This window comes from Ascidia mentula, chromosome 7, assembly GCF_947561715.1.
Source record: "Ascidia mentula chromosome 7, kaAscMent1.1, whole genome shotgun sequence".
Classification (NCBI taxonomy): Eukaryota; Metazoa; Chordata; class Ascidiacea; order Phlebobranchia; family Ascidiidae; genus Ascidia; species Ascidia mentula.
Window position 1 is genome coordinate 8,678,237 of NC_138572.1, and position 24,996 is coordinate 8,703,232.

The following is a 24,996-nucleotide window of genomic DNA, read 5'->3' on the forward strand; positions in this document are numbered from 1 at the left end:
AATGTATCGCTGCCGTCTGTATGGGAATCCCAACGCTGAAGTTTGGGCCAAAACCCCTAACCCTCGTTTTTTTCGCCCTAACCCTGTTATTTTGTTTGAAAATCATAACCCTAATGTGTTATTTTCAGTTGAAAGTCCTAATCATAATCATTTTACAACCGTAACGAAGTTTTGGATTGTGCAACATCAGGCAGAGACTTTTCTACTTTATGGTGTCTGTTGTCAGTCACCTGCAGCAGTGATATGGCATAGTAGGTTGAAACAATGTCGTTTTGCAATTGATGTCATCGCACTTGTTCTTCGGGCACGGCCTGTCTCACTCTCGTATTGAACTTAGCGGTACTAGAAATGCAATATCAAGGAAAGTATCAGGCGGGGATGCAAGGACACAACACATCTCGACGATCAGATAAGCCGTTTGTCAAAAGATCTTTATCCACGTGACCAACCTCAAATCTTCGCGCTATCGTACAGTGGACGCACCACCGCATGGGTTGGGTCAAACGAAACAACAACTCTGTCAGAATGAATTGGTGTTAAATACACAATTGTAAAGAGTTTACCCTTTCAATGAAAACATATTGTAGGAGATTTAATCCCATCGTGTTGTTTTTGACATTTCTCTGTTCGATTGAAGTAAGATGTGAGAGCAACGACCCGTCATCGCTGCTGGTGGTGACTGACGACGGTCACTACACAGTAGAAAGTCTCTGTCTAACTGGGCAAGACGGCCGTCATTCATCAGTTGCACAGGCAGAAATACATTAGAGTTACGTTTGCAAAAAGGTTATAGTGAGTGGTTACAATCGAAAACAAATCATTAGGGTCAATATTGTCAAATAGTGGGTTTAACCAAAAACCAGGGTTAGGGTTGAAAAAACCTAGGGTTGGGTTACAAACACCCGCTCCGCCACCTCGGCACGGCAAGAGAATGACAACATACAAAATAACAACAGGTAAGTGAGAAAATGGCTTAATTCAGGTTGATATCTTAATTGCTACTGCAATAGAAATTACAGGTCTTCGGTTTCAAGAGGTGAATGCTAATAAACCACCTCACAGCTGGATCAGCATTTGTGATCCTCAATATAACTTTGGAACAAAGAAATATGTGCGAATGTAGACGGTACAAATTGTGCACAAATTAGTGCAGTATTAAAACTCAAATATTTGTTTGTTAACAACAAACGTTTAATTAGCACAGATTTCTATGTTTTATAAACTTCTGTGAGGCTCACACATGACAAATTAGCTGTGGGGTGGATCTATATTATCTACCGTTTTAAGGTGGTCAATTGAAGCAATATTCCTTTCATTTAAAAAAGGTGCCATTCGTAGCAACCGTTGGAACGCATATGAGCAATTCCTCCGTCACAAACAAAGGCGGCACGTAACTAAGTTAAAAAAACACAAAAATGTTACAGGGGATGCATCTAAAAATTGAATCACAGAAGTACAAGTTCATTCGTAATTTTATGTTAGACCCCCATCTTCATCACGAGCGTATTAGGTGGGGTTGATAAACAATGTAAACAGTGAAACAATGTTGGAGAAAAATAAACAATGTTTGATAAATCGTTCTCGTTTTCGGCGAAACTAGGTGTCGCACAAACACAGTAGGTACTTGAATTTCGGTGGATGGTAAAGTATCAGGATAGACCTTCCACACGTTGCATCAACCGACCCCATGGGGTGGCTACTTTCGACGCTACGACCCATCGCATATGTGGTGCTAAAAGTACACATGCTCGGTTTCGGCCTTTTCGCGTGTATACGAGCGAATTAGGTGGGGGTCTTTGATGGGCTCCCAACTCAAAAGTAAAGGTTGCTGCAAGCTGAAATTTGGTACGCTTTGTCACAAAGGACATGTCTTTCGATCGATGCAAGTTTCGATTCGATAAGTAGTTTGCTTGTGACGTCACAATGTTTCGTAAATCGTCCTTGTTCTAAACGCCACTAGGTGTCGCACAATGGAAATATATCTTTAAACTTGACTTTGGTGTAAAGTACAGGGTTATACCTTTCTGATGATGCCACAATGGTCTCTATTGGACCAATGGTTTTTGCTATATGATCCTGACAATTTGCAGTGGTGAAAAGAGTACATGTTGTTTTTTTGTGTTTTTTTCGTAATAACTATGGTCTACATTGGCGTGTTTGCTTAAGAGGACATTTAATTAATCAGTAATAGTCATGCGACGCAATGCAGGTTGCTTGTGAGACTTTTAAATTTTCATCAAACAACACTTTTGTTTTGTGGGTGTTGTACCTTACGGAGTATGCTATTGCAGTTCGTTGTCGGGATTAGCGCGAATAGAGAGGAAAATTTCGAAGTCTTGTAAATTTCATTACGTCATAAGTGATGGCGTCATTTTTGGTATGGTAACTCGTAAGGTGTCATTTAACATTCGTGTAAAGTTTCAGGTTTGTAGTACTAGGGATAGCTGAGATATTAGGTGTGGTGCTAAAAGTACACCAGACCCAACGATTCCAGGTCTACGTCACAATTGTGCGTCACTTTTAAGCTTCCTATTATTCTCCTGAATTGAGACTGGCGTCATGGCACGACTCAAAAAACGATGTTTACCTCTAGTAACGAGCAGTTTTTGTTAAGATTGGTGTTGAGCCGACTACATACTCTTTAAACTCTATTGATTGGTATTGTTCTTCAAATAAGCATATATAATGTAGGTCTGCACTACTTTCCGGAGGAGTAATTTTTAGTCATGTTTGTTTCCGCAATGACCCAAATATTTCTTTCTAGATATCATAAATTCAGTACTATTTGAATCTTCAAAATATGCCATATGGCTAATATATGTACCTACACTTAACTTTGCAATAGTACTAATCGGTCTTAAGGAAAGAGCATTGCTTTTAACGCCGCTTACGTGACACAAACATGTTGTTTCATGGCGGGTCTGAACTTTGGCTTCTTCAGTTTCCCGATTTGTTTGATCAGAAAACATAAAAGCGAAGCTGAATGCGCTGGAACATTTGACGTCACCCCTGACAAACAAACCTTATGGACACGGAAGACAGATGACTTTTTAACTCATACATCGTTATTAAGTATGGCGAAAATGACACAGGGCACTAATGACTTTCTTTTTGCTTTCTTTGATTATCTGTGTTGTTTATTTAAAGCACTCTTTATTACATATCGTACTCGTACTATTCTTTTGTTTTTTATCGGTTTCCTGCACTCACGTTTTATCAAATTGCCCTTTTGTATTTATTTCTGCGCCCGTAACGCTTCATCGCATCATATGTAAGTCATTGATTGGTTGATTGGCCGGTGCAAGGGGTGCTGCGTCAACGACCCGCTAGTTTTGAGATGGGAGAAATATTTGTACCGATGGGTTCATTGCTATTGTAGGTAATTTTTCATTGTAGCTTTTAATATCAGTACGTTTCATTAAGATGCCCGTTTAGTTAAACCCGCAATGTGAGGTATTTTGGCCTAAATGGTCGTTATTGCAGGTTCCGGGCCATTTATGAATTAGGGAGGCAGGGTTGGGGTAATGATCATATTTGAGGTTCTAAGGTTGTATTTGGTAATAAGAGGTCGCCCCTAAAATCTCACTACGCTAAATTCACGCGCTGTCAAAATAATCCGGTATAACTTGGTGAGCAGCCAGGACCCTGTCACCACACCCTATGATTTCGCTAGCAATATTCGGGTGTAGGGTCTTTTTATAACGTTTTTTTACAGTGATTCTTAACGTTTAAATGCAACCACCGCCACTGAGGCCTGCCGATGATCTTGTGGAATAATTTCAACTTCCGAATCGTGCTGCGAATGTATCGAAGCGATGGATCAGGTTAAATGACATTTGTTCCTGGTATCCATCAACGGTGACATAAAATGGTATATAGAGGATGGCGAGGACAACCTCTATGCAGTCGAATACAAAGAACTGAAGAAACGAGCCTTGCACCATGGGACCAATGCCGGACGATCAGAGAGGCAACGCGAAGCACTTTCAGGGCGCGTGCAATCGCACGAGGGAAACGGGACGTTCATTTGTTTAAGACGCTTCATTTCGAAATTGGTGATCGTCCGACTACTCAACTAATGCAAAAGGGAAAGGACTTGTGCGTGGAAACTGATTACGGGGTAAAGTAGTTAAAGTAGTTCTCTCTCTAAGTTTAAGACAAAGGGTTATTGTTGCACTACAAGAAGACGCGATCGGAGGTGGGCATCCAGGAATCGCGAAGACCTTATCGAAAGTCGCCCAAAGGTAATATTGGTACAGGTGGCGTGAAGAAGTAGAACAGTTTTGTCAGGGTTGTATCGAGTCTGGGTATCACCCCACACGCTTTTGACAGGGCGACCACTACGACTGCCCGTAGACGTGGTTGGGGGAAACGGCTGGAAAGGGAACGAGATATCATACGAAGTCGAAATCTAACGTTCACGCGATTGATTGGAACTAACGGAGGAAATGATGCGTCTCCGACTCCAGCATTACAAGTTAATACGATCGGCGACAACACGGGACACCACATTCAGTCGGTGTTTACGTTCTAATCACGGACCCAGCAGTCCTGGTGTGAAAATGTAAAAGCTGCAACGACCTTTCAAATGGCCCTATCGCGTTGTCAAAGTGGCCGCGACCCCACTAACTATATCATCGAGGACGCGGCTGGTAAAAAGCAAACGATTCACTTCAATCGAATGAAGCCCACAACCGAGACCTTCCCTGAAGACCAAAGTGTGCGAACCAATCAGTAAGATGGAGTGGAGATCTTTGGCCTACCTGCGTGTGGCCATGTTTATGGTCCAAAAAGTAAAAACTTGCAAACCAAGCCCGCGGCCCGCTGATTGGACGACAAGTTGAATCTTGACCGACCCATTCGGCCTGTGAGGGAACGCAGGCAAACCGGAATTTATATATGCGGGAACGCAGGCAAACATTGCCCCAGCGGAATGGGACAGTCTTTGGGTTGGGGGAATGTGGCAAAAATGACAAATGGCACTAAAGCTAGGTTATTAAAAAATCAAAATCTCCATTCACAAATATTTCATGTGGACGTTATGTCACAGCTTTAATTCATTGCAACAACTTAGATGTAATTTGGTTCTGAGGCCAGCGTGCGAACATGTTTAGTGTTTCACAAAATAAACCTAATTCGTAGTCTCTCATGCACTACAGTTACCTGCTACTTGTCAAACGTAATCAGTCATCCTACATTAACCTACATATAACAAATCAAACGATTCAAATTATTGGCTCCACATTGCTTATCATATGATTATTGTGACACGGGGCCTGACGGCACTATTGGTTGAGCTTGCTTGGCTATAGTGTTTCCACCTTGTTTTCTCCGTAAGGTTGCACCTAGTTTGGTGCCCAACGGATGACGGTGATTGTATAGTCACCACAAAGTGGAAGTCTTTGCTTGGCCGTTTGGTCAGCAAAGTCGTCTTATAGTCACACCAGCTGCACTGATGAGACCTTTTAGGTCGAAACAGTGGCCATCTGTCTGCAGCTTATACAAATGTCGCACGAAGTTTGTCGATTTATCCATAAATAAATAGACACACTTTGGTTTAATCTCGCACTTAACTCTGAAGTGCAGCTAACCTCTGTTGGTTGAAACGATTCTTATATTAAAACAACAGCACTGTATGGTCCAAGTACAGCCGACAGTCATAAGTTCGCGAACTTTCCAAGGCGCATCGAATAATATGACTTTCACATCCGACGAACACGTTTCATGTTTACGGACGAAGCGTGGTTGCTGAGCGTGTTAAAGTTTTCGAGTCTGTAGTATGCAATATGTAAAGTGGCATCGGCTCAAACCACTACAATACAACACATGTTTGTTCCTTGAATGTTCCCATTAGATTACTTTATTTACACAATATGTTGGTGCGCGACTCTTGCACCGTTCGCTTCAAATTAGGGACCGTGCGTTAACTCGTCGCCCAGGTTATTTCGTTCCTCTGTCGTAAAAAATCCTCGAGGTCATTTGACGAGTTTCGCGGAACAAAAAGTTTTGTTTTCCAGCTCGTAACAAAACCAACGTCCGTAAAAGCTCATTGTTCACCGTCTCCACCTGCTTGCTATCTCAGCGAGAAAGAAACTTTATACATCAGGTTCAGTCCATGACAACCTACACAATCGTCGTCAGACATGACGAACAAACAGAAAGTACGCTAAAGAATGTAGCCATCTATACATGACTCTTACAAGGTATAATGGAACTAGTTCTCACGTATTTGCAGTGATAAGGAATAATCATATTGGAACATAACGACGTACAAAGTCCTTGATAAATCAACGAGGTCGGTTGACGTATTACGCGAACGAAAACGTTTGCCTTTTAGCCTAATGATATGGTTTGTGTTTTAGCAGTGCTCATAATAATATGGATTGAAATCGAACTCACATTTTTGCATGAGACACTTCTATGATTCTAGAGTACATAAAAATGGTGCTAGATTCAATAAATTGAAAGTGGCTTCTGAAATAACCAATAACACAGTTGCATTACTCTATCGGTTTGATAAATGTTTGATAAAGTGCTACCTCTAGATCCCAGTAAAAATTGATGTGTGATATGTTCAAATACGAGACGAATGTTTACAAACGTATTTCATCCCAAAATGATTTTTGTCTGCCTGAGTAAAAATTAAAACTTATTTTACACGACAATTTTCGCGTTTGTTTGTGCATTCGAAACTTAAAAATTAACACAGTTAGAATCAATCTGGCGTATAGACTTGGATTTGAACTAATTGATCACATTTGCCTGATCGGACCTCATCAACTATTTCCAAAAGACATTAAAGTTTGGCGTAACTGATTCTTTTAAGCGTTGAGATCATACAGAACTAAACGATTGTTCACTCGGCTACAAAACTGCATTTAAAATCACCATCTTGCTTCTCGTGAAACCATGCTGACTCATCCAAAACACACATAAAACACATGGGTGTTATTACTAAAAATGCTTGTTACTGTGTTTTAAACATAACAAAAAAGTTAACTGCTCATGTTGACTAAATCTTCGAATACATCGTTAGTGATAAAATACCTTATTCGTATATATCTAATGGAGGGTTCAATCCAAATTGCCAGAATCAATTTTCTGCAAAAACAACAAATAAACGACAAACACAATAAACTATTTTATGTTGCCAGATAAAACTTATGAGAACCCCAATCAGCACTTAAATGCCCAAAATTCGCATGAAAAATAATGGCCCACGAGCGCCAGCGTTTGAAAGTATAAACAGGCAGTCACGTGACGTGCGCTACACTGCGAGAAAAACGCAATAGGCCGTGAGAACGTAAATATTTCTTTCTAGATATCATAATTTTCAGTACTATTTGAATCTTTAAAATGCGCCATATGGCTAATATATGTACCTACACTTAACTTTGCATTACTACTAATCGGTCTTAAGGAAAAAGCATTGCTTTTAACGCCGCTTACGTGACACAAACATGTTGTTTCATGGCGGGTCTGAACTTTGGCTTCGCCAGTTTCCCGATTTGTTTGATCAGAAAACATAAAAGCGAAGCTGAATGCGCTGGAACATTTGACGTCACCCCTGACAAACAAACCTTATGGACACGGAAGACAGATGACTTTTTAACTCATACATCGTTTTTGTCGGGGTTGTATCGAGTCTGGGTATCACCCCACACGCTTTTGACAGGGTGACCACTACGACTGCCCGTAGACGCGGTTGGGGGAAACGGCGGGAAAGGGAACGAGATATCATACGAAGTCGAAATCTAACGTTCACGCGATTGATTGGAACTAACGGAGGAAATGATGCGTCTCCGACTCCAGCATTACAAGTTAATACGATCGGCGACAAGACGGGACACCACATTCAGTCGGTGTTTACGTTCTAATCACGGATCCAGCAGTCCTGGTGTGAAAATGTAAAAGCTGCAACGACCTTTCAAATGACCCTATCGCGTTGTCAAAGTGGCCGCGACCCCGCCAACTATATCATCGAGGACGCGGCTGGTAAAAAGCATTAAACGATTGTTCACTCGGCTACAAAACTGCATTTAAAACCACCATCTTGCTTCTCGTGAAACCATGCTATCTCATCCAAAACACACATAAAACACATGGGTGTTAATACTAAAAATGCTTGTTACTGTGTTTTAAACATAACAAAAAAGTTAACTGCTCATGTTGACTAAATCTTCGAATACATCGTTAGTGATAAAATACCTTATTCGTATATATCTAATGGGGGGTTCAATCCAAATTGCCAGAATCTATTTTCTGCAAAAACAACAAATAAACGACAAACACAATGAAATACTTTATGCTGCCTGATAAAACTTATGAGAACCCCAATCAGCACTTAAATGCCCAAAATTCGCATGAAAAATAATGGCCCACGAGCGCCAGCGTTTGAAAGTATAAACAGGCAGTCACGTGACGTGCGCTACACTGCGAGAAAAACGCAATAGGCCGTGAGAACGTTGTATAGGTGTAAAGCCTGTTTTAAACTTTTCACTTGCTTTTATTTACACAGTATGTGGTTGCTGCGCAAAGCGTGGGCGGTACTTTTGACCATGAGTTAATAAGTTATCACTATTTCGTATCTCTTCAAACACGAATGGTGTTTCGGTGCAAGCTCGAATGTTAAATTTATTCTCAAACAATATTGTATCATTGAGTAAGCTGCAGAGAGTTTGTGGTGACTAAGTCTTTGCTTGGCCGTTTGGTCAGCAAAGTCGTCTGAAAGTCACACCAGCTGCACTGATAAGACCTTTTAGGTCGAAACATTGGCCATCTGTCTGCTGCTTACACAATTCATGTTATTGGCTCCACTTTGCCTATTTTATGAATATTGTAGCAGTTTGGTACTTAAACTGTCACATAAATTACGTAAGCTGTTAGCATTAAAAAACTTACAAGGAGATTTAGTTGCTGCCATGAGCAGTTCCTAAACAAGCAAACGAAATGTTAACGCTATACACGTCACACAAAGTTTCCAAAAACGAGGTTTGGCGTCGTAACAGAGAGCTCGGTAAACTTTGTTCGTCGTTACACGCACATGTCACGGCAGGCAGGTTGCTTGTCCTGGTTTATCAATTATTTACAATGCGAAGTTAAAAGTACTGGGATGTCCCATGTTAAAACCTGACAAAATAATGACTTTAAAGAGAAATAGGAAAACTGCATAATCAGCAATATAAGTTTTTTGCAATATCAGCAGTCTGGCACAAATGCAAATATGTCAAATATAAAAAATATATAGTAAACATAATAGTAACAAGTCCAGCACATTGGTTGTTAACTTTGCAAAGCATTTTGCAAAGAAGGCAAACAAACAAAATCATTATTTGTATAATAAGGTTTCATAAGTGCAGCTGGTGTGATTGTCAGACGACTTATTTGCCGACCAAACGGCCAAATCAAGGAACACGCAATAAAAATTGCCCAATGTATTTCATACCTACGTCGTAAAAAGTCCCGACTTCGATGTCGGTTGACGAGTTACCCGGAACAAAACGTTTATATTTTCAACTCGTAATATTGTTACGCTTCTTAAACAAACGCTTTCCTTGGTTCTAAGGACGCTGCATTAACGGCTAACCACAAGCCTGTTCCAGCACAACGGTTAAACAATTGCCTTAAATCTTGTTTATAAAACTTTAAAATACCAGCAAACGAACAGCAATCTACAAAGCAGTCTGACAGCAGTGCTCCTTTTTAGCGTGATGCGTTAGTTCCGTCTTTATCTTTCATATCACCAGCCATTGGCCCAACGGTGTCACGTGAGAGAAAGGGAGCTAGCTCTGCGATATAAAATCATCGTGCGGTGACTGGTGCGTTCGAGACAATTACGTGAATAAAAATATAAATTAACACAAAACGTTTAACTAAGCAGGTGGAAGAATATGAGGTGAAAAAGAACGTGGCGTAAATGAATACGTGATACAATAAAAGCGTGAAAACTTGGAAAGGAAACGTCAACAAGTGATCGCAGATTATTTTGCGCTACAATAGTTGTGGCAGGCAGGTTGCTTGTCCTGGTTAACGATTTATTACCATGCTTTTCCATTTCTTGACTAAATTGTTGGCACACATACAACCAACCACATTCCACACGTAAACAAGTTGCTTTGGTTGCTGCCTTAGTTCGGTTCCGCCATTTTGTTATAAGTAGGGTGAGAATTTAAATGGCGTGGGTAATGGATGACCGCCTGACTATGAAGTCGTGACTTCACAAAGCGACGAATCTCTGTGCTAATGTGTTTTCTTCTAGTTATGAACCATGTGACAAATCTGTGTCATCGGTATTGTCCACATCTTATAGTCGACATTCCTATATTATTACTATGTTGATAAAGACATGCAAATGTATGAATGTCGTCGAATCGTTGAATATAATAATAACAAGTCCAGCACATTGGTTGTTAACTTTGCAAAGCATTTTGCAAAGAAGACAAACAAACAAAATCATTATTTGTATAATAAGGTTTCTTAAGTGCAGCTGGTGTGATTGTCAGACGACTTATTTGCCGACCAAACGGCCAAGACTTTCACTTTGTGATAACTATACAATCACCGTCATCCGCTGGGCACCAAACTAAGTGCATACTTACTGAGAAAACAAGGTTGAAACACTATAGCCGAACAATACTCAACTAATAGTGCCATCAGGCCCCGTGTCACCCATAAACATACAATAAGCAAAGTGGAGCCAAGATTATTATTTGAGGCTATCATTAAAAATGGATACAATTTAGTTGAATTTTTTATTGCAACTTATTTATACTTTTATATACGTAGAGTCAAATGACTTGCCACATCAGCATAATACTGTCACTAAGCAGAAGACCAATCAGATGTTAATTTGCGAACAATCATAAAAACAAATTTGTCTTGCTAAAATATTTTATTTGTTACCTGTTGATCGTTTGGTTCGCGTCTTACTATTTTCGCTAAATGTATTAAATTGGTGAATATAGTGAAGCAACAAGCATTTGATTTACGTCAACGGATTTTATTTTAAAAATTCAGCAACTAAGCAAACGAAATGTTAACGCTATACACGTCGCACAAAGTTTCCCAAAACGAGGTTTGGCGTCGTAACAGAGAGCTCGGTAAACTTTGTTCGTCGTTACACGCACATGTCACGGCAGGCAGGTTGCTTGTCCTGGTTTATCAATTATTTACAATGCGAAGTTAAAAGTACTGGGATGTCCTATGTTAAAACCTGACAAAATAATGACTTTAAAGAGAAATAAAGTCGCGTGTTTCTTGTAGTATGCGATACGTAATGTGACAAAGATTAAAATCATTGAAACGCATCAAACCCGAGTGCTCCAATTTGTTTAATCTTAGTACACAACATGTGGTTAGCGCCAGTCTCGTTTACTTCGCTTTAAATCAAGGAACACGCATTAAAAATTGCCCAATGTATTTCAAACCTACGTCGTAAAAAGTCCAGACTTCGATGTCGGTTGACGAGTTACCCGGAACAAAACGTTTATATTTTCAACTCGTAATATTGTTACGCTTCTTAAACAAACGCTTTCCTTGGTTCTCAGGACGCTGCATTAACGGCTAACCACAAGCCTGTTCCAGCACAACGGTTAAACAATTGGCTTAAATCTTGTTTATAAAACTTAAAGAATACCAGCAAACGAACAGCAATCTACAAAGCAGTCTGACAGCAGTGCTCCTTTTTAGCGTGATGCGTTAGTTCCGTCTTTATCTTTCATATCACCAGCCATTGGCCCAACGGTGTCACGTGAGAGAAAGGGGGCTAGCTCTGCGATATAAAATCATCGTGCGGTGACTGGTGCGTTCGAGACAATTACGTGAATAAAAATATAAATTAACACAAAACGTTTAACTAAGCAGGTGGAAGAATATGAGGTGAAAAAGAACGTGGCGTAAATGAATACGTGATACAATGAAAGCGTGAAAACTTGGAAAGAAAACGTCAACAAGTGATCGCAGATTATTTTGCGCTACAATAGTTGTGGCAGGCAGGTTGCTTGTCCTGGTTAACGATTTATTACCATGCTTTTCCATTTCTTGACTAAATTGTTGGCACACATACAATCAACCACGTTCCACACGTAAACAAGTTGCTTTGGTTGCTGCCTTAGTTCGGTTCCGCCATTTTGTTATAAGTAGGGTGAGAATTTAAATGGCGTGGGTAATGGATGACCGCCTGACTATGAAGTCGTGACTTCACAAAGCGACGAATCTCTGTGCTAATGTGTTTTCTTCTAGTTAAGAACCATGTGACAAATCTGTGTCATCGGTATTGTCCACATCTTATAGTCGACATTCCTATATTATTACTATATTGATAAAGACATGCAAATGTATGAATGTCGTCGAATCGTTGAATATAATAATAACTAGTCCAGCACATTGGTTGTTAACTTTGCAAAGCATTTTGCAAAGAAGACAAACAAACAAAATCATTATTTGTATAATAAGGTTTCTTAAGTGCAGCTGGTGTGATTGTCAGACGACTTATTTGCCGACCAAACGGCCAAGACTTCCACTTTGTGATAACTATACAATCACCGTCATCGGCTGGGCACCAAACTAAGTGCATACTTACTGAGAAAACAAGGTTGAAACACTATAGCCGAACAATACTCAACTAATAGTGCCATCAGGCCCCGTGTCACCCATAAACATACAATAAGCAAAGTGGAGCCAAGATTATTATTTGAGGCTATCATTAAAAATGGATACAATTTAGTTGAATTTTTTATTGCAACTTATTTATACTTTTATATGCGTAGAGTCAAATGACTTGCCACATCAGCATAATACTGTCACTAAGCAGAAGACCAATCAGATGTTAATTTGTAAACAATCATAAAAACAAATTTGTCTTGCTAAAATATTTTATTTGTTACCTGTTGATCGTTTGGTTCGCGTCTTACTATTTTCGCTAAATGTATTAAATTGGTGAATATAGTGAAGCAACAAGCATTTGATTTACGTCAACGGATTTTATTTTAAAAGTTCAGCAACTAAGCAAACGAAATGTTAACGCTATACACGTCACACAAAGTTTCCAAAAACGAGGTTTGGCGTCGTAACAGAGAGCTCGGTAAACTTTGTCGAAAACGGTTTTGCATCTTTTTGTACACTTTTAGGTTGTAAGACAACACTGAAAAAATGTAAGCCGCTGGTTTAGTGCCCAACTTCGAGTTCCCCTGCATTTTTCACCTTCCCTGTTACTGTTCCGTGTATATTAAAATGGTACTATTTTGGAATGTTTATTGAACTGTGCACTTCTTTCGCCCGATATGTAATCTACAAATGCAAATACGCCAATAGACGACCAACAATAACAAAATTTGTACTCGCGTTTCAATCCGCAAGAACTATTGAATTGAACCTTGGTTTCAATTTTTCAGCATCTCTAACAAAGAATGAACAATGTAACAGGCCACTAATCGAGGCTGACTAAACCTGTTGGCCGCGCCACAGGGCTATAACTGTTTATTGCAGTCTTTACTCCTTTCCAAATCACTTCAAAGGAATGTTCCTCAATAAAAGCATTTATTCAATTCTCAATAAAAGCATTTATTCAATTCGTGTTGGAAAACGGTTTAAACACTGTTTTTACAGCCTATCCAATTACAGCCTAAATCAAATAGAATTGTTAATTAATATTAGCACACATTCAAAACACTCTTCTGGCACTTTGTCGGCTGGACAAAACAACGAAAGTAGTGTGACGTCATATTCAGCAACTTATTAAACTGAGTGGGGAGAATGTGTACGAGAAATTCATGCCAACAACGTAGTTTTGCGCAACAAGTCTAATTTATGTCAGAATATGCCTGCAGGAGACTTGGTCACGTGGATACAGGACATGTCTTCAATCAGCAGAAAATTATTTTCCCAATTTGTTAATTTGTTTACCGCCTGTTGCAAAGTCTCCGATTTGGTTTGAATCAGAAACTTTCTATTTTTCGTCTGTTGTTTACATTTTCACGTGTATCGCTTAAACCACCAAGGATGAGATTACCCAGATTTTTATGTTATTTCACTTGTGTTTTGTTATGATCTGATATGGGTTTGCGATCTCTATATTCGCCCTGGTAAATGCTATGTGGCTTTTAGCAAGTAGACTTTACTCACGTGTTTTTCGTTCGAAAAACAATGAGGTCAAAAAGTGACGCAGTAAGATGGCTTTCCTGTGTTCAGGATGGTAGACATGGGCGATGCTATAATCGTTATTGGATTTCGAATTCCGGACTTTTGTTTACATTCACTTTTGGAATATGACAAAGAACAAGTCTAAACTTACAACCACAGGAAACATTTTAATATTATTCTGTCACACGGAAAAAACAAAAGCCATATTTAGTACGTAAAGTACACAAATATTGAGTGCATGCAACAATGGTACGAATAAATTCTTTACAAAAAAAAACACAGCGCTTGGTACAACACCGTGTGTCTTTCATAGTAAGTATGTGGATGAGATTAGAGCATAAAAACTCTTGGGAGCCAAAAAGGTTTGGAATAAAATTTAGTTTCTTCTAAATGCGAAAAACTTCTTCTGGTTTTACCAATACGACCCCTTTAGGATAGGTGACTCTTCCAGCAATGTTGCAGTTGTAATTTCGATCCTTGGCTATTTTTCTTGTAACCTGATTTCCTTCCGTCGTCCTCAAAACTGCCACCACTACAAACAAATATATTACTATGTCGATTTAAATGAGACTATAGTTTGAGATAATTTTTTTGTGTTTCAGGTTATACCTGTCTTTGATTATCCAAAACTTTCCACCTTCACTTTCCCCATAACCAACAACCAACACTGAATGGAACATAAGATTTGGATACTTTTCCATTAAAGATTTTCGCGAATTGCCTTTAAGAATTTTAAGAAATTTATAAGCTTTTTGAGCGTCTTGCCATTCATCGTCACAAAATATTGCTAAAAATTGAAAAGTTTAAACGGGAACAATGAAAATTTGATTTCGCAAAGCGGTACCGTTAAACTTGGTATGTTGGTATCCCGATTTGTTAGAGCTCATCAAGCAAACCTAGACAGGTCCTTTTGTGGCAACAATTCTCTCCAATTCATTCTCATTTCCAACCTCAATCGATTCCATTCCTTTAATTGTGGCAACAATCGTTTTATTTCCACTGATCATTTCACAATCTTGTTTCTGCAATATTTGTGGAGATTTGTTAAACCCGCAGTCGTGTGACGCAGATGTTGCAATACTTACCGCACTGAATATCCAACAAACAGGCATAAGTCTTTGTTGATTTTTTACACGCGTCACGTAACCTTCATCACTCCAATCCTTGTTTACAGGAATGTCCCTCTCCACTCCCCGATCCTGCTGAGATCCTCCTCCATTTCCTGGACCAGGTCCATCTCCCTGTCCTGGTTCCTGTCTTCCTCCCGATCCTTGTCCTCGTCCAGGCCCCCCTGCTGAACCCTCTAAAGGTGCCCGATTCATTCCATGACCTCGACCCTGTCCCCGATCCCGGCTCGGTCCCCGTCCCCGTCCCCGTCCCCGTCCCCGTCCCCGTCCCCGTCCCCGTCCCCGTCCCCGTCCCCGTCCCCGTCCCCGTCCCCGTCCCCGTCCCCGTCCCCGTCCCCGTCCCCGTCCCCGTCCCTGTTTTCTTCCAGGTCCCCGTGTTTTTCCCAATCCTTCATCCTTGTCCTCTCCGTGATCCTCATCCCGATCATCGCAGCTCCCTTCGTCCTCATCCTCACGCCACTCATCCAATCAAGTTTTTCAAGATTCTGCAAAAGCATTTTTGTACTTCAAAGAAAAATATGAACCAACAATGAGCCAATAAAAATCAGTGAGTTGCAGACAGTTGTGCTTCAGCCAATCAGTTCTTACTAATGCAGCTTGACTGGCGACAAAAAAACAAGTATAATTTAAGGACAATCTTCAGGCCAAAAAAACAATTCAAGTTTAAAATTGTGCAATAATTTCCGGTGATATGAAAAGATTAATAAGGAGGCAATTCTTGCCTGGTCGCTGAACTGAGTCAAACAAACACTGAAGGTAAACTCTCCGTTCACATATTTCTTATTGTGTTCAGCAACTTACATCTTATTTTCCTCCCAAATCTTCTTCCGCCTTTCTTCCTGTTTGCCATCCACGTATGATTTTTCTGCAATGAATGAATACTGACATGTTGCGGTTGTTTGTGGCGACGATAATAACAAAAGCTTGACGATAAAACTAACGTATGTTTCTTTCCATGCTTCCCACGTTGGTCCACAGCCCTGGAAAACACACAATGCTATAAATTGACCATTAAACGAAACAACCCAAACAGTAAAATGTTTTCATACCACAGGGTAAATTGCATTCCCAGCAATGTTGGAGTTGTTTCCTCGGTGTCTTGCAATCTTTTTAAAACCGGAATGCTGATCGTTTCTGGCATCGAGTCCGCAACTGTTAAAATCGTTGCTACAATTAGTCATCTTATCAGAAAGGCATTGTGATATACTAATACCTATCTTTGACAATCCAGTACTTGTCTTCTCCTTCTTGTTTGGAAGAATCTCTTCCATATCCAACAACCAACACTGCGTGCGCCAGAGAGTTATCATTTGATTCGTCGTATTCACCAGAGTCATAAAAAATATCTGAGTTGCAAGTTGTGTTACAGTGAAGTATTAAACAGATCGAGTAAAGCCTTGCCATCGTAGTTTTTGTGGTTTAGATATTTAAACTAGTCAGAAACCAACAAACTTGCAGCAACCGGACCAACTTGTTTCCAATTCTTTCTCGTTTCCATAAGGAATCAATTTCCACCCTTGTATTTCCACCTTGGGTTTGGGATTTTTCTTAAAACACAATAAGTTTGCAGTATTACAGATAAACTCACAAACAAGGTCATCTGTATGTTCTGCACTTTATTGTATGACCTCTGCGTCAAATTACATGGAAAAAGATGTTCTTTGGTACTTGTTGCAGGAATAAACCAAAACATTAAAATAATTGTGCAACCATACCTTTCCAACATAGGGATATTCTTCCTCTGTGCACAATCCATTCTCTTGAATATATTGAAATGCCAATTCTATGTCACCTCGTCCTTCACATTCTGGTAGGACTTCAATCAATTGTTGTTTTGAAAGTTTAATTAAAGTGTCGTTTATAATTTTGTAGTGCGCTTCGACGGCTGCCACCTTTAATTATTTTATGATTAACGTATTATTCCTAGTCAAGAATTTTACAACTTACAGCGCTAAATATCCAGCAACGGGGGAACTTCCCTTGGTTGTTAACTGACGTCAGACAATCTTTGTCACGCCAATCTTTATTTTTGACATGTTTTTTTCTTCAAGAAACTAAAATTTTTGTCACACCCTTCGTTCCTAACGTTCTCACCCTGGACAAAGTTGTAGAATTCAAACCATTCATCCAAGAGAAATTCTGAGAAACTTGTGACAAATGAATGGATGAGATTAACATGGAGCGCAGAAAACAAAGCATGTAGTGTTTTTTTTACAGTGTCACTAAATTGTGTTAAATTTTGTTGATTTGTGTCGTTGTATTCTTGAAGTGATTCCAGCTTGTTTTGTTCATTGCCATTTCGCTTTAAATGTTTGTCTCTTGCGAAGATTTTGTCTGAGAATTACAGGAAAGTTTAAGGTTGTTTTAGCAAAAGAATTGTAATCACGCAAAACCTTTTGGTCACTTAATGTGCTTTCATTTTCTCCTAAAATCTATTTGGCGTGTTGTAATGTCTAAGAAGGTAAATTGATCTGGGAAAACCAAGGCCGTCGCACAACACGTAATCAACGTCCAGCAGGAATTAGTGGCATAAACAATAATGTTACATAGAATCGACATACTATTTTATCAGTTCTTCCGCTGCATTTCTGGTTGGTTAAACTTTTCTGCAGCTTATAATTTCAAGTGTGATCCTAATTAGTGGTTTCTCTGCTATAACTCGTCGCTGGCAAAGTTCCAACTGCATATGTAGAACCAATTTAAATCAAACTAACAGACGAAACTACGTCTCTAATGCGATAAAATTAGATTTGATGTGTTTACAATTCTCAGAAAATGTATTTAAAGATTTTTACAGAACCAGCCGGATTTTATTATCGTTAGGTAACTTACAAATCAATCCGTCCCAAAAAACTTATGTTTTATTCCTTAAACCTTTGTTCAGTAAGTGATTTTAGATTTGAAGTTCTTTAATAATGTATATAATTTTGTTTTATTAACAGTGCTACGATAAAAAATCTGAATACAATCAATAACAGTCGGAATTTTCTTTCCATGATTTATATTTTGGGAACACTAGGACAGATGCAATCGGGTGCGGGAACCGGGAAGACAAGAACATTGTTGAAAGTGTACATTATAAAAATAAGGTTGCGTGACGTCAAAAATTGATTAATTTTACGTCAGATGATTTTGATCCGTATTTATCAGATTTCAGTTTGTAGAGCAACTTCTTTTTAAATAAATCATGTTGCTCCTTTTTTCTTTGACAAAATGAGAATATGCATCAATAAATCAAAGCACCAACATGAAAATAACACATAACAGCTTTGCTCAGGTATATTCTTTCAATCATGTGATATTGGGTTTATGAAAATGAGGTAAAAAGTGTCATTGCACCATTGAAATAGTCTGGATTGACACGAACCGAACTTTACATAAACCAACATTGTAACACAGTAACAGTGGAGGAAATATTTGGCAGAAGATGACATGAATAACATAGTGTATACAGCATTTCTACGGTTATTGACGTCTTGTTTAACTTATAAATGCAAATTTGTAAGATTGCTGAGACGTCACTGAATGTGGAAGAACTTCTTTCAGCCGCCGACCTGTTTTTAGTGAAATATTTTAAGGACAAATGTTGTGCTTTTCTGAAGAAACAACTCACTCCGACCAACTGCATTGATATTCGCCAATATGGAAGGTGCGCATTATGTTTTCAGTGATTTCAATTATCCAAACATATATCATTGGCGTTTAGTCCGCTAAACATCGGGTAAACTAACATATGTTCACTCTATTGCTCTATTTCCCTTGATAGGGAATGGTGGTGATTAGATTTGTGTGGTGAAGTTCTAAAAACAAAAATTTTAGAGATTCCATGGCTTTTAAGATTCTATGCTACTGTCTCCAGGCTCTTTTTCGAATGTAAATTTTCTAAATTTATGTTCACATTGCAGGCACTACAACTGTTCGAAGTTATTTGACGCCGTTACAACCTACATTCTCTTCAACTTCGAAGAAATTTCTCGAAACAGCGAAGAATTCCTTTTCATGTCATTCGAGGACCTAAACGACATTATTACTGACGACCGACTTAACGTGCGACTTGAAGAGTCAGTTTGTGAGGCGATTTTTAGGTGGACCCTTTGTTTTCAGGCACTTATTAATCGCAGCCAACGACATACGTTAATCAAAAACCATGTTGTTTGATAATCATTGGGTTGTCTCCATCAGTGCTTTTTTGTTAGTGTTTTTAATATTTTCGTTGCCTTCCACTACAACAAATAAGAGTTTCAATTTGTGCCCCTACATTATTTAATTTAACTTTTTTCGGTTGGCGATTCTATAACTGCTTTCGGTTCATAGCTGTTCTTGTTAATTTTGTGCAAACATTACGCTAACAGTGGTTCCCAACCTTTTTTGTTACATTCCTCCCTTTGCCCATTTTGGAACTATTCATTCCTCCCCATATTACTAAAAACTTAATCTTTGCTAAATATTTTGCACCTATCTGAAAAAGATATTTAGTGCGGTAACATTTTCAATGTAAAAAAGAAGTTTTTATGAAATTCCACCCCTGAACTCATGAAATTCCTCTCTAGGGAGGAATTCCTCCCCGGTTGGGAACCACTGCGCTAAATAATATTTGCCAATGGAACAAGAAAAATAAATTATAATTTCTTATTATGAATTAATACTGGACCTATACTACATACGTGTAGACATAAGAAACATAACCCACGTTATACTGGGAAAAATATGTTTTGGTCATTTTTTTCTATCTTTTTACTATCTGCAATTATAAACAAAACACCACTTTTCGCTCAGAGCTGGCGAAAAAGTAATGTTTTATGAAATGGCATGATTGCCCCACTGCGCAGGTTCTTACTTGGCGATCACAGTTATCGTATCGAGATCATTAGGTTTACAGGCTTTGTTGTAATGCCTGAGCTGGTTTATAGGCTGCAATGCTTGGGCTGCGAACCCTGTAAACCTGAACTAACTTACATTTTAGGTTTGAAATCAAGGACATGCACATTTGTCGTGCTCTCAGCTGTTGCGTCATATCATCACTGCCTTACAACGTCATCAAAAAGTACTGCGTGCCGCGTGATTTTCCTGACGGGTCTTCCTCCATTAACGTAGAGGACAACGTCCTGTCGGAGCGCAGTGGGATTGCCACCGACGAAGAAGATTTGGATGAACGTTATGACACAGAGTCCCTTTCCCGTAACGACGAAGTTGGTTTGGACGTTGATGAATAATGATGACAAAACGGCTTTTCAACATTTATTAAAGTGGAGAAAATACAATTTTTGTGTTTGTTACGGTTTTAAAAAACCCGGCTGTAAATCAAACCGTGATGCAACGGTATTCACATGCTGTATATGATAAGAGCCTAATAAATCAAAATGGAACATATACAAAAGGCATCAACTAAGTTTTATTTAAATGCATAAGTTTCAACAGATAAAATATGCCAGTCAAATGTAAGTGCACAAAGTAGATAAATCAAGGATTACAGTGGGAACGCAATTTCGTGTCAATCAAGTATAGTGGGAAGTGTAAGATCGTGATCGGGGATACTTCGGACATCATAGCAAAAAATGGCAAGAAGACAACACGTTTTGAGTTTAAGGCAAAATTGTCACGTCATAGAGGAGAATAAGCAGAGATGGGATTAAATGGTCGAATTTTAGCAGTAAAAAGTCCAAAGTTTAAACGCCATTTGTTGACCCTTAAATCTATGATGTCCGTGCTGCCGGAGAAGGCACGAAAATCATATACCTGAGGAAGGATCCAAATGGCAAGTGGGCAGCATGCTTCGATACAGAAAGCTTGAACGTTTTTCCATGGGCTAATGCCACAAATTTCAGTTATTCGTGGAGATCGCACGAGTAACCGTTACCCGTGCAACTATGAAAGGAAGCCATGCTATGATCAAATATGAAAGATGAGATTTGGTAAAATGTCTTTGTAAGTCTAGTTGGTATGCATCACTTATTTACAAAGTAAGACGTCTCATGCGTTTGCCGACGTAGTTAAGTACATATGTGTTCTTCAAGGTAAAAAAAAGCACCATGAACAAGAAAAAAAGTTCAAGGTAAAAAGGTGTACGTTCTTCAAGGTAAAAAAGCACCATGAACAAGAAAAAAAGTTCAAGGTAAAAAGGTGTACGTTCTTCAAGGTAAAAAAAAGCACCATGAACAAGAAAAAAAGTTCAAGGTAAAAAGGTGTACGTTCTTCAAGGTAAAAAAGCACCATGAACAAGAAAAAAAGTTCAAGGTAAAAAGGTGTACGTTCTTCAAGGTAAAAAAGCACCATGAACAAGAAAAAAAGTTCAAGGTAAAAAGGTGTACGTTCTTCAAGGTAAAAAAAAGCACCATGAACAAGAAAAAAAGTTCAAGGTAAAAAGGTGTACGTTCTTCAAGGTAAAAAAAAGCACCATGAACAAGAAAAAAAGTTCAAGGTAAAAAGGTGTACGTTCTTCAAGGTAAAAAAGCACCATGAACAAGAAAAAAAGATACTTTATGCCACACAATTCATACTTAAGCTAAACAGTTCCTAAAATTCTAGATACAAGCAAAAAACTGCTACAATATATGAACTATTGGCATGTTATCAATATAAATTTGCAGTCTAAAAAGCAGGTAAAACATTATGAATGATTAGAACAGAAAATTAATAAACTCAAACTAAACTTCCTCTTTCCATTGTAGGAGATACACTGAAGCAAAATGCTTCATACAATACAACAATCTGAAATCGCAAAAAAATAACTTTTAACACCCTTTTCCATTTTTTTCGGCAATTTCAGAAATCAGAATGATCAAAGTACAAAGCAGCAATATACCCACTTAATATTAAAGTATTTATTGCATTAAATTTAAACATAAATTGTATGTAAAAAACTCCACCAACATATCATAGAAAAAAACAGTTTTATTGCAAAATGTTGCGGTGATCAGTTCACCTATATGCAATTTGAAAGTAATATGCAATTAAAAGTTACCATAGTAATTCAAGTTTCCTATCCCAAAGAAACTCCTCTCCACATTTGCATGATTAGCTGATGTAACCAGTGAACCTGCTAAAGCAATATTTTGAAATATCTGAAGCTGCTTGTGATGAAGGTTAACATTTTTTTAATATAGTGGCTGTCAAGTACTTGGTTGTGTAAACATGAGTGTATGCAAGTGATTTTCTTACATGGTGGTTCTGTTCCTTCAAAATCTCTTTCAGAATCAATCTATAAATGCCTTATATTAATATTTTTCTCTTTAGTATTATGGGTTGGTTTCTAACCTGCGGAACAGCATCAAAATCCAAGAAATATGTTCCTTGATGTCCACGACCATAAATTTTTTTATTCTCGCAGGTAATGTCAATTTTAAATTTTCCGACAGATTCAGACAAATCAGTTTTGGTGACTTGTATTTCGGCTCTTGTCAAATCATTATCATACAAGTCGAACATATGAAAGTTCTTAGGATCACAACTATACCCTTCTGGAGTTTTGATGTTCAAGATGGCCACTTCATTTGGTGAAGGTTTACTAAATTAAAAGAAAAGAAAAAGCCATTAAAAGCAAATTAAAAAAACATGAAACTTTTTGTCTCACCTCATTAAAAATGTTTCTGGACGTAAAACTACCTCAAGGCCCTTCTCATTTCGCAAATACCTTTGGCAGGTTGGAAAATCACACACCAAACCATGAAAAACACCTATGTTTGTAGTCAATTTTTTCCAGCCAAATATAAGAGCTTTTTCTTTTCCTTCATGTGACCAATAGCTTTTTATGATCTCATAACTATAAAGCAAAATGACATGAAAATCTCAAAATCCATGAATTGATGTTTTCAATTACAAAACATGCTTACAAACTAAAATGCTTTGTATAAATCAAACATCTATGTTCTCTTTCATAATGGCAGGTTTCATGATCAGTCCATTTCAGTCCATCCGGACTTTCTCTAACCTGTTTGCATGGAAAAAATAATACTTTTCACAGTCATTGGGATTAAAAAACAGACCAAAGGCCACTGTTTCGACCTAAAAGGTCTCATCGGTGCAGCTGGTGTGACTTTAAGACGACTTTGCTGACCAAACGGCCAAGCAAAGACTTCCACTTTGTGGTGACTATACAATCACCGTCGTCTGTTGGGCACCAAACTAGGTACAACCAAAACCAGCTGCACTGATGAGACCTTTTAGGTCGAAACAGTGGGCATCTGTCTGCAGCTTATACACAATTCATATTAATGGCTCCACATTGCTTATCAAAAAACAGACCTACCGTCACAATTTGGCGTGTTTTGGAATAATATGAAGTTGGTAAAGTAATACATATGTTATTTTTAAACTTTAAATGATTCGGTTCACACTTTAGCATTGGGGTGATTTGGTTCTACAAAAAATACATTAAAATCGTTTTTTTGTATTGTGTTTGCTACTGTTAAGAAACAGACTGACAGTTTCGCTTCGCTTTCCATAATATGAGGTGAGCTTTATCAAAACAGAATGATCCAAAGCGTTTTGTGGAATTTCAACAATACATCCACCAACTTCAAGTGTCCCACCATTTTTCCCAATCACTGATGAAGTTGAATCCACCAGGTTGTAGTTGTCCTATATACACAAATGCAGTACATGAAAACAGAAACAAACTCAAATAAAAAAATCCAATTGTCAGAATGTTGGACCAGTAACTGCAATTTTGCATAAAAATAATCATTCATACACGATCTTTCAACTTCTCAACTTGAGAACGAATTAACTCTTTTCCAAAATTCGACAATGTGTTTAACCACTCTTCAGAAGCAGTTAGTTGATAGTCAGTGATATTGTGCAAGCAACTGGCAATATGCTTCGCTCCATCATCATCAATATTGTTGCCATTAAGTTTAATTGAATGCATCTGAAAAACATAACTATATTAAACTTTGTTTGTAGTTGAATATCAAACAATAAACAACAAGTAATATTTGACAAAAGTTTAATCTGAAAATTAAAATACAAATCAAACAGTGTTCCTTTGTTTGAACTATGTACTAAATTACCACATATGGCATTTTGTTAATAGCTGCAGACAACTCTGCAGCACCAATTCCCGTAACTCCACATCGATCCATATCCAGGTTTTGAACCTTTTGCAAACAAGTTGCCAAATGTTTCACTCCATCATCTCCAAAAGGGTTTCCACTTACTTTTAAAGTTTGTACCTGCATAAACACATAAGTTAATTCAGGGTTCCACAGTTATTAGAAATGGGTCTTTGCAATCAGGTGCCTATCATACTTTAGGCCCAGTAAATGTGTTATTTTAGCCTGCTTCCAGGCAACAATACAAATTAAAAACCAAAAAGTTATTAACAAAGTGTACCTCATGCTCCATTTTACTGAGCCCTTTGCAAATCACCCCGAGCAAACCAGAACTTAAATTGGAATTCCGTAAGTCCAACATCTTCACAGTTTGTTGGACTTTTGTTAGCTGGTCAAAAATTTTTTGTGCACAAACAGAGGTCATTGGTTTGTCAGAGTACACTAGCTCATCTGGAAGCTGTTCATTATCCATGTTTTCTGCACATATTGATGTTTCCTTAGTTAAATAGCACATTACCCCATACATAGATAATCTTCATCAGTTGAATACAAGACAAACAATTGTTCTTAAGTTCCATTATTTCGACTGAAAGGTGAACAAAAATCAATAATTGAAGTACAAAGACTATTTAAATATTCGGAACCTCAACATTGTGTAAAGATAGAGATTTTCAACCTGA

General features: G+C 38.3%; 2 protein-coding genes across 4 annotated transcripts in view; both read right to left on the reverse strand.

Moving 5' to 3' along the window:
- Positions 1-16,702: 16,702 nt before the first annotated feature.
- Positions 16,703-17,393, reverse strand: LOC145909495 (uncharacterized). Its single transcript, XM_082996884.1, has 3 exons — positions 17,361-17,393; positions 16,982-17,158; positions 16,703-16,813 (listed from the first exon to the last, which is right to left on the reverse strand). Exons 1-3 carry the CDS (start codon positions 17,391-17,393, stop codon positions 16,703-16,705), a joined length of 321 nt encoding a protein of 106 aa, XP_082853010.1.
- Positions 17,394-20,576: 3,183 nt separating this feature from the next.
- The window catches only part of LOC145907865 (uncharacterized), a 29,451-nt gene continuing 25,031 nt past the window's right edge, over positions 20,577-24,996 (reverse strand). The window contains exons 14-24 of one of the 3 annotated variants that reach the window (XM_082994958.1): positions 24,597-24,793; positions 24,275-24,436; positions 23,956-24,132; positions 23,688-23,843; positions 23,512-23,622; positions 23,096-23,193; positions 22,837-23,025; positions 22,521-22,770; positions 22,425-22,464; positions 22,228-22,302; positions 20,577-21,974 (exon numbers count right to left, since the gene is read on the reverse strand). In XM_082994958.1, coding sequence (XP_082851084.1) covers positions 21,958-21,974; positions 22,228-22,302; positions 22,425-22,464; positions 22,521-22,770; positions 22,837-23,025; positions 23,096-23,193; positions 23,512-23,622; positions 23,688-23,843; positions 23,956-24,132; positions 24,275-24,436; positions 24,597-24,793 — 1,472 coding nt within the window. In that variant the 3' untranslated portion in view covers positions 20,577-21,957. Of the gene's footprint in view, positions 21,975-22,227; positions 22,306-22,424; positions 22,465-22,520; positions 22,771-22,836; positions 23,026-23,095; positions 23,194-23,511; positions 23,623-23,687; positions 23,844-23,955; positions 24,133-24,274; positions 24,437-24,596; positions 24,794-24,996 lie in introns of all 3 variants that reach the window. The other 2 variants (XM_082994957.1, XM_082994959.1) reach the window with 2 other exon arrangements.